Raw genomic sequence first — 15,586 nt, forward strand, 5'->3', positions numbered from 1 at the left:
AGTTGGAAATGTGAGTGAATTGTTACAATTAGCATTTTATGTTAATAGTGTGGTCCTGATTCCTGAAGAAGAAAAGCCTCTGTCTGGGCCTGTCATGTTACAAAGTGGACACACTTTATAACTTTATGGGCTTTATGTTCTTCATAGACTAAGAGACAAAAACTGAACATACAGCCCAACATTGGATCCATAACTGTAAGATGAAATTCCATCCAAAATTGACAAAAATTATTGTATAAAAAACAAAAGAAGAAAAATCCAACAGCTAGATGCTAGACTTGCAAACAAATTCATTCTTTCATTTTTTCTTTTTAACACAAAAATAAAGTCGGATTCTATAAAGTAGAAAGACTTGGTAAAACTAAAATCATAAAAGAGAACAACCCCACTTGCCTATGGGAACCAAAAAATTTAATGGGACTTGAATAAAAGTGACAAGCTAACTTATTGTATAGGCAATTAAATAGCCTACAAGAAGTAGTTTTCCCCTTAACACTTTCTCAAGGGTTCTACTTCTTATTCTTTCTGCTTGCAATTCAACAGAAAGAAGCACTGTTGGTTTAAAGGCTGCGAGGGGTTGAAGGACTGCTTGAGGTGTCACCACCGCCAACCGGATTCAATGGCGAAATGCTTGGAAGAGAGCCATTCCCACCCTCATTGTCGGCCACCACTGGTATCTTAACTGCAGCTGCTCTTTCCATCTCTTTCTCGAGCTCTTCTTCTCGGCGAAGCGCAGTGAATTGGGTGTCCAAGGATTTGGCTGCTGCTAACCATGCAAGAACAATCACCAGAAGCACTCCTCCAAGGTATGGGGTTGAATTCGCCAACGAGCCAAAACTCAATATCATAAACTGCTGAATAAGAGCGCCTCCGGACTTCCCCAAGGGGTTGCATACAACATCAATGGCTGCCTTTCCTTTGACCTGCAACAAGAAATTCAACAATGGTTAATCAAATGCGGGCAGATACTTTACAAAATGAAAACATATCTGAGTGTAGAAGTCCAAACCTTGGTATCCTCATCCAATGGAATGTAGGCCATTTCTTTGCATGGATCGAATAAACTGTACTTAGCACTCTTGCTGAATATGTTTTGCAATGCACCGACGTATACAGCAGCTAGCAGTGGAGTCATTCCAAACTTCGCAATAACAGGTGCAACCGGGCCTCCGAATAAAATAAGAGAGAAGAAAGCAACTCCTGTCAAAAGCAGGACAGTAGGGGTGATCTTGGCGGCAACTCCCCATCCGTACCTGTCAAATATAAATTGGCTCACAAGCATCATTGTGAATGTGGCAATTCCAGTTGCGGTTGAGAAGTCACCCATAAATGATGAGTACTCGTTCGGGCTAGGAAACTGCACAATTTGCATAGTTGAGTGTGAGAGAGAAATAGCAGAGTAAAATGGCCGGTAATAAAACCAAAAGCAAGACAAATTTACATTACCTGAGCTTTGAGCTTTGATTTCCATGTAACCTCAACAAGGTTAATGCTAATTCCGTATGCAACCACCAAAGTGGCCAGATCTCTTATGTATTTTGAAGACACCAAGAATTTTATGCTCTCCATTGTTCCCATTTTTGGCTTTTCCTGGAAAATAAAATGCATAACAAGGTTTAATATCATGTTATACGAACAAAAGATTCAGAATTTCTTATATTCAGACATATATAAGATAAAAGAACAAAAAGTTATGTTTAATACTATATCTAGACAGAAAATACAAAACGAGGCAATGAAGACACAAACTTAATAGAAAAAAAATTTGGGACTTTGTCTCTGTTCATTGTCCATAGTTTTTGGGTGGAGGTAAAATGGGGCAAATTTTGCTTTTAAACAGAGACATTTTATCTTCTGTATTTCCATCCTGAAACTGAAACAGATACCAGACAAAGCCAAAGGGATAACACAAGATTGTTAGGTATTGTGGCCTTTCAAAGAATTACCTTCTTCTTCTTGCTCCGTTCAGGAAGAGGAACATAGTTATTCACCCACCAATACAAGAAGCAGATAGCAAATCCCATACCAACAACTATGCTCATCATTGCTTTTAGAGAGATGGCCCAACCATCAACTCCAGGACCTAAATTTTGCCTCAGATTAGAGAAGTATTTCACTGTCCGGCCAGAGAACACGAGGGCTACATTGGCCCCTAGCCCAAATAGTGGATAGAATCGTTTCGCTTCGTCAACTGTAGTTATCTGCAGGGCAGAAGAAAAGCAAAAGCTTCTCATTAGCACATAGCATTCTAACCAGAAAAGAGTTTTATGCATATGAAACAACCACCTATCAATCATTATTAGATGAAAATGAATCAAAACCAGCGTACATATGCCAAACATGAAGATGAAAAAAAAAATTAAAATAAGACAATCAATCCAACAACCAAACCTAACTAAAATATGCAATACCAGAATCACAAAACATTATTGCATGATAACGATATTAAGTACCAACAAGCACACTGTAACAGGATACAGAATCAAGCTAAAGACCAATTAACATCTAACAAAAACAGGTAAGAATTCAAGCAATGGAATTATATCTATACCTGATTGGCAAAACCCCAAAAGAGCACGGAAATGACCACACTCCCCCACAATTCAGCCATGACATAGAACAAACAGAAACTCCATATTCTCATAATTGCAAGGGGGCCAAGAAACCTTGGTCCAAGGATGTTGAGAAGCTTGTCCGCAAATGCCTCAGGGTGGATGTAGTTGCTGAGAGGGTACAGGACAAAACCAAAGGCACCAAAGAATGCAATAAATGGAAGAATAACAGAATAAAAGAGTGCTTGTTTTGACAAAACATTAGCCAACTTAGTATACAGCAACATGAATCCAACGGCCATGGGAAGGTTCACCCATGTCTTCAGAAAGGGTATAATCTCTGCACTGCTACCTCTAGCAGTGACAACAAGAACATCCTTCGTGTCCCTGAGGATTGTGTAATTGAAAAGGATGCAAAAGAACATCATCCCCAATGGTATAATCTTCTTCAAGGTGGCAACTTCAACACCCAAAATCTTTGGCTTGTTCTCTGATTCAGTACTTTCAGCAAACAGTGGCTGCCCATCAGCTGAAGCTGCAGCTTCCGCCCTGCATACGAACAAATTCTTGCCCTTTTGGCCAAAGGTGTTGGCTTTTAAGGCAAATCCATTGAGTTGTTTTGGGATTGGTGTAGCTGTGAGGGGAGAAAACCCACCAACGATTTTGGGCTTGGGAGTGAAAAATCGATGCTTTATGTTCTGGGGTGTTTGTAGGAGCCTGTTCCTGGGGTTTGTAGGAAGGGAGAGAAGCCCTCTGGTCTGAAGAACAGCCTCCATGTCTCTCTCTCTCTCTTCTCTCTCTCTCTAGAGAGACAAAGATAAGAACGTAAGCGCAGAGATAAGGTGGCTCTGGAGAAGAGAAGAGGAGATTGGAGAAGAAGATTATGTTCTCAATAAAAAGAGAAGGCACAGAAACAAATATCTTCCCTTTTATATATTATACGCTCATAAGAATCTACCAAACCCTTAAGCTCTGCCTCTGAGGGTTCAGTCAATAAATAAAATTAAATTAAATTAATAAAATATATAGAATATTTACATGCGGAAAAAAGGATCAATTCAATCTTAATTTAATATTATTATTATTATATGGTAAAGTACTAAATTGGTTCATTATGTTTGGACTTAATTTTATTTATATTTTTAAGATTTAAAATATTTTATTTGAATTTAAAAAATTTCATTTAGCGTTAACGTAGACATGTAGTCTTATTATAAAATTAAAGTTAAATAATTAATGAAATTCAGTTTTTAAATCTGAAAAACTCATAACCAATCTCTTAGTTGCTAAAGAGAGTTTCTGCGGTGCAGGTGATGATAGCCTTGTCTTCGTTGCTGCAATTGAATTTTTCGCTAAAAACGAGTGTTCCTTATGTGCTTGAACTAAGATTAGGCTCGCAGAGATGCATTCGTTAATTATGTATCTCTCGAATTTATACATATTCTTTAAATTATTGATTTGTTCTTACACTATTGTTATGTAATTTTTTAATTGTTTAATTTTAAATTCACGGTAGGACACTAAAATTATATTAAAACTAAATGAAACTTTTTAGATTTAAATAAAACTCTTTAAATTTTAGAGACTAATACATAATTAAATTTAAATATAGAGGATTAATTTAATATTTTACTTTATTATTATATTATACAATTATTTGAATGCTCATTACAATTTGAATTAGATCAATTTTTCAAGTTCATACAAACTAATATAACTTCTAAATGGAACAAATTAAGATTTGAGTTGTTTCAATTTGATTAATTTATATTAAAAATTCAAAAATAAATAAATAAATGGAACAAAAGTTCAATATTTTCAATTTTTCATATTTTAAAAAATTAATCATTTGATATTTGTAAAGTGGTAGTGTTTAAGAAATATTAATTCATAAACAAGATAAATTTATAATTTATACCATAAAAATAATTTATTACAAGTCAAAGTATATTATATATACAATATTTTGGACTCTCTGATCGAATTAAACAAATTTTTAAAAGTAAGGTTGAAACATGTGATATAATCCACATGGTTTGTAAAGGAATCGAACTTAGGTCTTAAACAAAAATACTATAATAGCCATCATAGTAGACTATTTTACTTAATATTTGAATAGTATAATAAAATTAAATTTTAATAAGAATATATTAAACATATAAGACTAGTTGATTTTGATAATTGATATTCAACAAATTTACCAAGATACAGATTATACGGTCACAACTCACAAGTGAATCCCACCAGCTATGAATGCGAGTGAACTGGAAAATGACGTGCATGAAAAAGCGTAGGAAATGGTCAATTAAAAGAAGAAAATAAAAAGTTTATAAAGGACGTTGCTTTGCTACGATATTTCTGTACAAGTGGACAACCTAATTTACCAAAATATCTTAATATTTATGAACTCTACTGCATAGTAATAATAATAAATATGGTATATTCTTCTTATTATTATATGCCTATGAATGATTCAGTTCCCATGATAAGCAACATTATTTCTACAGTTTTTTTTGAAAGAAACTCATTCAATTCACATGAAGGCGTTTAAAATATTTTTAAAAAAATATTTTATAGTAATTAAAATTTAGTATATATAATCGATTAAACCGTGTTATTTTTTTAAAAATTGGATCACATAAATTAATTTAATTGAAAATATGATAAATCAAATTTTTGAACCGATTTAAATTTATTATTTTTTATAGAAAATAACTAAAATACTTCTATATATATATATATATATATATATATATATATATATATATATATATATATATATATATATATGTTAATTTCGAAAACTCTAAATCCTAATCCTATGACGACAAGAAATAAATGATTAGAATTTAAGATTCTCAAAATTAATATATATATATATATATATATAAGTATTTTAGTTATTTTTTATAATAAAAATATTGTAATAATTTTTTATAAAAATAGTATTAATTTAGACTAATTTAAAATTTAATTCACTATTTTTTTATTAAATTAATTTATTTGACTTAATTTTGATAAAAATAATACAATTTAATCGATTATATATATATATATAAAAAACCTTGGGAAACAATTTTGGTTTCCAGCAACAATAAGATATTATATTATAAGGCTTTTGTTCTGTTGGAGGATGGGATTGACCTTGAAACTTGAAAGTAACATTTGCGGTTCAAAAACCTTGGAATGTGAACTCGTTCATTGAACCAACGGCTCACATAAAATCACGGACTCACCCAACTAAAAGTGAAATTGCAAATTGCACCTCTACCAACCTCATTCATTTGCCTCAATTTCTATCCATCGTTCATTGATTCTCCAATTTTATTATTGTTTTAGATACTTTATCATCAATTGTTATTTTGACTTTCTAGTTTCTACACAATATTTGATAGTAGTAAAATTATACTACATATTTAATTATTTATTATGTGTGTTAAAACCTAATATATTTTGAAGGTAAAATTCCTTTGTATAAAAAATGATTTTTTTTCCCTTAACATCCCCTGCCTTAGTCATCTAATTCAAGGTCAAATCATGCTCAAAATTAAACACGTGCGCCTTATTTGATGGAACTAAAAAACTGTGTGAATCATACATCTATTAAGTAGTTGACTATTATTTTATCAACAACTTCCGTTTAATTCTTTTTCAAGTTAAAAGTATGATTATTTTCTAAAATGTGTTATAATAATTTTTATGATACTAAATAAAGAAAAAAAAATGAAAACCTAATGGGGGGTTGGTTAAAAAATGTGAATTGATTCTGAATTAACTTTGCTTATGAATTTGGGGCTTGAAAAAACTCTCTTGGGAGAAATTGTTTAACATTTTAGGTTGTAGGGTTCAGATACTTGTTACTAATCTTTGTTTATACAAAAAATTGAATATATTTTTATGTTCAAAAAATGAAGACCAACAACAAAAAAAATAAAATACATAGAGTAAAGTATCGTTTTTATCCTCAAACGTTTAGGGTAAGTTTTAAAGTTGTCCCTAACATTTCAATTATCCTATTTAAATCCCTAACGTTTCAAAATTGTCTCAATGTTATCCTGCCATTAGGAGTCCGTTAATAGAATTGACGGCGGGATAAAATTGAGACGATTTTGAAACGTTAGGAACTTAAATAGAACAAAAACGATATATAGAAAAAAATTTTAATTTTATCATTCAATAATATCAATTTTTTACTGTATATAATATTGAATTCTTTTTTAATCACATCTAAATAAATTATACTTAATCACACTATTTTTATTCTAAATAATTTTTTTATATTTTTATATTAACTTATAATTTTAAGTGTAAAATTATAAAAATAATAAATTTATTTATAATGAATGTAATATAAAAATAATATATTTACTTATAATTTTAAGTGTAATTTATAATTAAAAACAAATATTAATAATTCTCAAAAGGATATATTAAATACTTTTTTTTTGAAACTCCGGGAAGTCAAATGTGTATTTGTGATGTTTAAAGTCAATAAGTAACTCCAATGTGCATTTGTGTTAATTGAGTATACTCAATTAGGAAAAAAACCGTTATTGTCGTTTTTTAGGAGAATTAATATTATCACATTTATGTGATATCATTATTGTCATTTTTTTGTTCTCATGCATGCCTTTCACGGAACGTGAGGGAAATGACTACGAAGCCGTGATTGCTTCAAACTTTGTTGCTTCAATTCTTCCATTTTTAATTCCCTTCTTCAAACGTGTCCAGTCAACATTTTTAGTTGACTCACCGGTGGAGCCGTCGTCAAATTTCTAAGCTAGCAACTCCTTTCAATGTGCGATACAATAAACTAAAAATACTAGTTAACAAAATCCTTGTTATATTAGTAGTCTTTAAATTGTAATTTTTGTTAGCACTAAATTAGTACAAATTCTATAATGATGACAGAATAAGAAGTTTACAGCCAATAAAGAACAATGGATAACAAACAAAATTTCGAGTATTAATGCTGGAGGTTTAGGTGCAATTTTTTTTAAAGGAGTGAGATTTGAACTCGTAACTTTTAAGAATGTATGAGAAAATTATGTCTTTCGAATTATAACTCGTTGGTAAGTTTAGGTGCACATTACATAACTATTATAGGTATATTATTATAGAATTATAGTAGAGTAAAGTATACTTTTTGTTCCTGAAATTTGTTAAAAGTTTTAAAAATATCGCTAAGTTTTATTTTATTTTAATTTTGTCTCAATTTTTTATTTGTATCAAATATACTCTCAACGGCTAAATTTTCAAAAAATTTAAGACCAATATAACAATAATGTATAAAAATTATATTTGATTTGTTTGTGTTGAGAGATTATTTTTATGAAATTATTGTTGAATTGATCTTAAATATTTTTAAAATTAACAAGCATATTTGATGAAAATTAAAAATTTCTAAAATAAAATTAAACTTAAAAATATTTTTTAAATTTTTATTAAACTTCAAAGACAAAAATATATACTTTACCTGTTATATAGTATTTCTCCAACCTTTATTACTTGTCATCAACTAATTTAGTTTATTAGTAGTGAATAACATGAGGGAGACAAAAGGATCCATTTAAGCACGTTTGAGACCGTCAACCATGCGGTTCTTCCAGTAATATATATGCATATCTGCTAAAATACAATACTATACTAATTATTTGGAATTGAAAGAAAGCAAGCACCCATGGGTCCTAAACCCAAAAGATTTCCTCAGATTATGATAACAATATTACTATTAATTTATTTAATCAAACAGTGCCGTAGGGTGACATATAGTTAGGATAATATTATATATTGACAAAGGCAAAGTGGCAAATTATGAAGAGATATACAAGGGGTACTCTTTTTTTTTCTCTCGTTTTTGGTCGGAAGTGAGCCCAGCTACTCTATCTAAAAGGATCAACTATTTGGGCATCTGTTCAATTCCGATGTAAGCCCATTATCTCCCTCAACCGAAATCCATTTCACAAAAACAAAAAGGGAGCACAAGAGCTGACCAAAATACCTAAAAAAATTTGGATACTATGAATTCTGATTTTTAAATTTTTATTTTAGAGAATAAATTGTGATCTCTTATTTTTGAATGTTCTTTTTTTTTTATATTTTCTCTTGACTCCACTTATAAAATAAATAGTAAGAGATCACACTTTACCTTTTCGAGTGAAATTCAAAATTTAGATGATCTAAATTCTACTGAGTATTGAACCATGAGAATTTATTAAGGAGTGTTTTGCAAATTGCAACACTTTTACTGAGTTGATATTTTATTATACATACATTCAAACAATATTAACTCTTTATTTCCTGTCATTTAATTTTAATATTTATATTTTAATTTTATTTAACAAAAATATAATTTGTTTGTACTTATCGAAATAATTGATAATATATAACTATATGAAACTTTAATTTTTAAAATAGAAATTAATAAAGATATAATTATACTATGTGTACACACAAAAAATAATTACTGATATAAAATATATATATTAAAATACAAAATATCCATAAAAAATGACATAATATTAGTATTTATATATATGTAAATACATAAAATATATGAAAAAATATAAAATATATATATTAAAAATAAATTAAACAAAAATTATATATTTATACATAAATATATGATAATTTTTTATTTGTATAATATTTATGTTGAATTTTCACGGACATTCTTTCTTTTGGATTTTTTACTAAATAAATTTTAGATATCTTCATGCTATAATCCATTAATTAGTTGTAATAGTCAGTTCCAAAAAAAATATTAGATTTTCAATATTTTTATTTCTTTTTCATTTAAGTAGATATTAATCAATTTTTTTTCTTATTACCAGAGCAGCATGAAGATAATAAGCTTGCTTTGGAAAAAAGATCTATGCTCTTTGTGCTGAGAACGGTGACTTTTATTATTACAAAACAAAATTCAATCTATGCAAAATTGCAAACCACATAAATTATTGTGCCCTCTTGCACCCCACACACCATGAATCTCCTTGAGTTCTTGAATAATTTATAATTTTGCAATGAGTTTATGTTTTTGTATAATTTTTGGAGAACCGAAACTTTGTAACTTTCAAGAAGTGCTAACTTGCTTCTGCAATGTTGATTTCTTTTTTTGTTTGGACAGCTGACCTTCACTGCTTATGTTGGCGACATTTCTATTTTTTAAAATATATACTCTCTTTTGTTCTTCAAGAAATAAGCATGATTTTTTTATGTGTTATCTATGTATTTAAGTTATTCATTATATATGTGAATTAGTTTTTTTTCGTTCATGGAGTTCAGTTTCTTTTTCTTTTTAATATTCAATATTTAAAGATTTTGAGTTTTTGATGATTATTTTTTGTTCCTTTACTAAGAAATCAGTAATATGTTAACTAGCTATTATTGTACAATTCAATTAATATGAGAAGAAGCCTAAATTCATATAAGTATATGTAATTTTTCAATCAGCAGCATAAGTTACTTATTATTTGTGATGAACTTTCAATTTATATTTTGAATTGATGATTTTGGAATTGGACTTGAAGAATTACTTCTCTACAATATACTTTTTTTTTTTGTCTAATTAAGACATTTCCTTTACAATCATTAGTTTTTTTCTATAATTTGAGTTTCAGTTTAAATATTTAATATTTCTGTTACAAATGGAAGATTGTAATAATAAAGCAATGTAAAAACTATTACAAGAAGCATGTTGAAATCTAATATTATTTTTACTATATAAAATATTTAATTTTATCAAATAAGTCTAATTATTAATAAGTATAAAAAAATTAAGAAGTCTACTTTCACTCCAAAGTTGTTAGAAAAGGTCAATGAATCACTGTAAAATTAAACTGACATTTGAAAGAAAAAGTATTAAGACAGTTTCAAAATTATCATTATTAATTATTAACACCAGATTTCATTTATTTTCCCACACATATTTTTCGTCATTATATTACTATTGAAATACTCATATATTTCTAATTTCTCAACCTAACCTTCACAAATTCTAACACAATTTTCATATATTTTTTATTTTCAACCTAATTTTCACAATTTCAACACAAATACATCTTTATCATGTATTAGGTATGAATCTCTATCTATTTATATTATTTTTTGTGCGTTGTTTTTGTATTTTTTAGTAGATGTTTGTCTTTCTCTGTTCTTTAAAACATAAAAAAGGAGACCTGATTTATGGAAACCAATCATAAAATTTTTCTATACCAACTTCATGAACATTAGTCAAAATTATAATAACATATATATACATATATAAATATAGATATATAATTTTACTTGAGATATGTGTCCCATTTTCTGTTATTTATAAAAGTGAGTCAATATATATAAATGGGTAATGGACGTATCAGTACTACAAGTTTTATTATTGACTAATGATAACTTTAGTTATATTAATATAGAGAGTAAATCAAATAAATATTTAAATTATTGGTCTCTAAAATTTAAAAAAAAATTATTCTTTGTTATAAATATGTTATTATAATTTTTTTAATTTTTAAAAATTGTTTTACCAAACACAATTATAGTGCTTGTGCTTATTAAAAGTTATTTTTAATGTGATTTTTTTTTTTGGTTTCCCACGGTATCCCCCAACCCGACAGGTCAAGGACTAATCCGTCGCGGTACTGAGCTCCATTTAAGGGTTTGCCGCTGGCCAATGGGTTGCTGCATGCATAAGGCGGGATTCGAACCCCCGACACTTGTTTAAGCGGACTAGTGACCCAACTTGGTTTTAATGTGATTTTACCAAATGCAAGTGTTGCCGCTTTTTAAAAGCTGTCTTTTAAAAGTAAAAGTTTTACCAAACCAAACCTAAATAATACCCACATATATACAATGAAAGAAAAGAAGAAAAATAAAGAAAGAAAAGTGATATTCAACTACCACTTCGTCCCTAACAACAACAACTAAATACATGGCAGTCAATCCGGAAGACTTCGAAAGAAATCTCAACCTAACGAGAACTCCTAGTGGTGGACAAGAACTACACTCTTTATGCTGAAGGAATAGAAGAAGATGATGAGGAAGAAAGAGAAAGAGAAAGAAAAGGGAAAAAGAAGATTGATGAACGACCAGAGGAACCGCCCGAAATGCGCCAGAAGAGACAAAGCTTAATTTGGAACTTTGAGGAGTGGAAGGACAAAGCAAGGACATTCAATATAGATAAGCTCACACCGTACTTCTGCACTTCCCTCCGACAATCTCATAAAACCCTCTCTCTCTTCAAGAAATTTACTGACTTAGATCTTGTCTCAAGATCCAAATATCTGTCCAAATTTTTCGTTCCTCTGCATCAACTACACACGGAAGAAGGTGATTATATGAATGAAAAAAGCACTGCCGCTCGAGGGATTGTTGAGCGGGATTCAACAAGCATTACAAGATGAACAGCTTCGACATAAAGATGAATATCTGGCAAAATTGGATGAAACATTCCTCGCATTTGAGTTTTCTTGTATCCAGCTGAGAGCCATTTTAGCCGGAATTAAGCTCTGTAAAATTGTTGCACACTATATTTTTCTTTTATCTAACAGCGATCAAGATGAGATGCTAGAGATATTAGTGGCTAAGATTATAAGGTCACTTTTAATGATATTAACAGTTACAAATTTAAAATATTATAAGAAACGATTCAACAATGAAAAAGTTGGTTATGCTATTTGTTTAAGATAAAGTATACATCCCATTTTTATAAATTATGGGATTAATAATTAAATTGGTCCCTAAAAGATGGATTGTTCTTCAAATTTGCTTTTAAAAAATTTTATCAATCAAATTAGTTTTTAAAGATTATAAATCTATTGTTTTTGTCTTTCTATTACTTCTTTCTATTTCTGAAACATGATCATTAATAAACTTCAATACATGGAATTCATGTAAGTTGTTTATGCTATTGGTTATTAACAGTCTATATATTTTGCATAACTCATGACATTTGCTTATGTTTTTTTGTGGGAATTAACTTAATATTCTATAGTTTGTGGAAGCTTTCTTCTCCTTTTAGTTTTTTTTTTTTTCAATGGAAACAATATTTAACAACAAAAATTCAACAATAAAAATTCCATCATTCATTTTAATAAGTTCAAAACTAGAAGACAAAGGCAAAATGTACATAGCCTTGAGTGCATCCCTTTTCCAGGGCCCCCTGCTGAGAAGGATCCACCACCTCCCATAAGCATCTGCAATACTCAAGAGTTATTTTGTTCCCCTTCTTGTGCAGGGGAACGCAGAAAAAAGAAATTACGCAAATCTACAGACGTGCTATCTCTTGAAATCAGAAAGACTCAAATGAAAAACAAGTACCTGTAAAACAGTCAAAATAATAGCGTCTTTCTCTTGTTGCCAACCACCAGGAACTTCAAAAGCAATAGCTACATGTGCACCCTGCCCTTGCAACAGTTCTTAGTAGATAAGTAACAATTTGAAAGGAGACAAATGAATAATAAGGATATGCCATGCATAAGTGGATACGAAATCAATACATACCCCTGAATCACCTTGACAACGAAAATCGCCACCAACATAGACAGATTTTGGTTCTCCAAGGTGGGCAACACTAGGTAGATCAGAGAGAAGTGGCTCAGCAACAGATAATAGTTCTTCATGTTCAATCCCGGATGCTGCAAGTACCATCCTCGACGCAGTATAGTTCTCCTGAATTTGCAAATACAATAACATTCAAATTATCAAATATTTTGCAAGAAAAATTAGTTTTGGACTACAAATAAATCATGATGTATCAAAAAGGATAATAGCTCTTACAGAAACAAATTCTTCCAAAATCGACCCATCTAATCTGTTTAGTGCTGATTCAGGAGCCAAAAGTGGATTAGCCAGTGCACCTGAATGACCAGCCGAGTGTATTGCCTCCAAAAGTAAGCCCTGGGGATTGTTTGAAAGTTCTCCAAGCTCTGCACTAATGGAAGGTTTAACAAGATCAGAGAGAACTGCTATAAAATTATGCACGAGCTATCTTAAAAGTTAAAAGACACTAGAAGAGAGAATCATAAAAAACAACATACCTCTTCATTGACTTCCCAATCCAAGAAGGCTGGGTTTCTTACACAATCAACTAGCAATTCAATCATTTGTGGAACATAGGTTTTTAAAGCATCGAATGTGTAGCCCATTTGCTCTCGAGAGGCCGAAGCTCCTACAGTACCACCAATTGCTTCCACTTCCCTCACGATACGGAAATGACTCCGGTTTGCTGTGCTCTTGAAAGCCATTCGCTCCAGCAAGTGTGATGCCCCACTTGACATTGGAGTCTCATATAGCGAATCACAGTCGAGATACAACCCTATTGAGGCCGCAGGGTTCTAATTGACAACCAAAATGTAAAAACAACATAATAAACAGACTAATACACATGCTCAAATGTTTTACCAATATATTAACATAGATTGCCATTAACTATAAAGGATGCACATACTGATGATGTCTCTGATGCTATCTTGAGACCATTGGGGAGAGTAGTGATCTTGGTCTTGCTTGGTTCAACACGATCAGGCAGTGGATCAGGGAGGGCAACACCAGCAAGTGGTGTGTCCAGAGGTGGAAGAGAACTAAAACTCCCACCAAGCCAACTAAACAAACCTCCTGATGCAGGTTTTGTAGCTGCTGCGCTTGATGCTGCAAGCCTAGTGGCTCCCAAGGTTCTGCCATGCCCCTGTTCACAAGTTCCAATCACACAACATCACCACATGCAAACATGAGATACAATATAACATCCATTTTCTACAACCAATTAATACATCGTGTCAAAACAAAACAATATAGGTGTTATCAGAACAATGTTGTTTGTGATATTCGTGTAATGAAATGACAAAATAACAAAACAAGTAGTCCGTCAGCTATAAACACAACAAAAATGGAACCACCCACAAATCTGTCATCAATCAAAATTGGAACTTTTTTATATCGGTGTGTAGAAAAATTGAAAAGTAAAAAGAAAGGGAAGATTTTAACCTTGAGATGGGAGAGACGTGAAGCTGCAAGTCTATACATGATTGAGAAATGAGAGTAGTAATGAACGGAATGAATCAGAATCGAATTTGGTTGGATTGAAGAAGAGAATTAAAAAAGGAAGAAAGTGTCGAAGAGAACGAAAAAAGGAAGCTTTTGATTCTCCCAGGTTTGTGGGCAGTTGGGTCTGGTAAGTGATCCCTCACTATGGTTATTGGTGAAAATTAAATAATATAACTCTTAAAATTTAATTTCTAATTAACCTCTGTAGTTTTAACACATTATGAATTTTTATAAAATTAGTGATCTGATCTGACCATAGAAAAGTTTTTTTTTTCTTTTTTACTTTTTTTATATGGTTCCAAATGGTTGATTAGAAATTAATTTTACCACATTATAAACACTAACTTATTATATATTAACTTACTATTAGACCTAGTTGATTATCAGAATTATTATTTAAGAAACATGTTGCACAGTAAAACTAACAACTTCACCAAACTTTGGTCTAGAGTAAAATCAAATATTTTTTTAGAAAAAAATTATATATAGATGAGGGAAGACACTCACATATATAAGAACATAAATCTTATATTAGAGGATAACATAAAGAACAAAAATTTTGGCCATTGAAAAGAATAAAAAAAAATTCTTCTTTCTTTTTCTCTTTTGGGCCTTTAAGCCTTTTTACTTTCTATTTTGATTCGGCCATACAAATAAAAAAAATCTCTTATATACCCTGGTTTTTTATAGCATTTTAGGAAAGCTTACTACAATACGCAGAATATGTATTATACTGACAATATAAAATCTGTGTATTTATAATACGTAATTTGTATATTATAATTTTAATATTAAAATAGTATAATATGTAGTCTATATATTGTCTTTATAAATAAAAAAAATTTATTCTGAGAATTTGTCTACTGTAAATTCTACCACCTCTAGAATTTTACAAAACATCATAACTTCTAATATTGAAAAATTATACCAATCCTTATCTAATATCTAAAAAAATGAATAGTAATAAAAGGTCTAAATTCATGATATTAAACTTA

General features: G+C 30.3%; 2 protein-coding genes across 2 annotated transcripts; both read right to left on the reverse strand.

The window, feature by feature from the left end:
- Positions 1-278: 278 nt before the first annotated feature.
- Positions 279-3,612, reverse strand: LOC112703715 (plastidic ATP/ADP-transporter). Its single transcript, XM_025755286.2, has 5 exons — positions 2,552-3,612; positions 1,947-2,201; positions 1,447-1,590; positions 1,010-1,357; positions 279-923 (listed from the first exon to the last, which is right to left on the reverse strand). The coding sequence occupies exons 1-5, from the start codon at positions 3,326-3,328 to the stop codon at positions 561-563; spliced, it is 1,887 nt and encodes a 628-aa protein (XP_025611071.1). The 5' UTR covers positions 3,329-3,612; the 3' UTR covers positions 279-560.
- An 8,982-nt stretch (positions 3,613-12,594) lies between these two features.
- LOC112703718 (mitochondrial-processing peptidase subunit alpha-like) lies at positions 12,595-14,716 on the reverse strand. Its single transcript, XM_029288082.2, has 7 exons — positions 14,532-14,716; positions 13,996-14,232; positions 13,582-13,882; positions 13,326-13,510; positions 13,050-13,217; positions 12,867-12,947; positions 12,595-12,742 (listed from the first exon to the last, which is right to left on the reverse strand). The coding sequence occupies exons 1-7, from the start codon at positions 14,568-14,570 to the stop codon at positions 12,632-12,634; spliced, it is 1,122 nt and encodes a 373-aa protein (XP_029143915.1). The 5' UTR covers positions 14,571-14,716; the 3' UTR covers positions 12,595-12,631.
- Positions 14,717-15,586: the final 870 nt, after the last annotated feature.

This window comes from Arachis hypogaea, chromosome 7 (genome assembly GCF_003086295.3).
Source record: "Arachis hypogaea cultivar Tifrunner chromosome 7, arahy.Tifrunner.gnm2.J5K5, whole genome shotgun sequence".
Taxonomy (NCBI): Eukaryota; Viridiplantae; Streptophyta; class Magnoliopsida; order Fabales; family Fabaceae; genus Arachis; species Arachis hypogaea.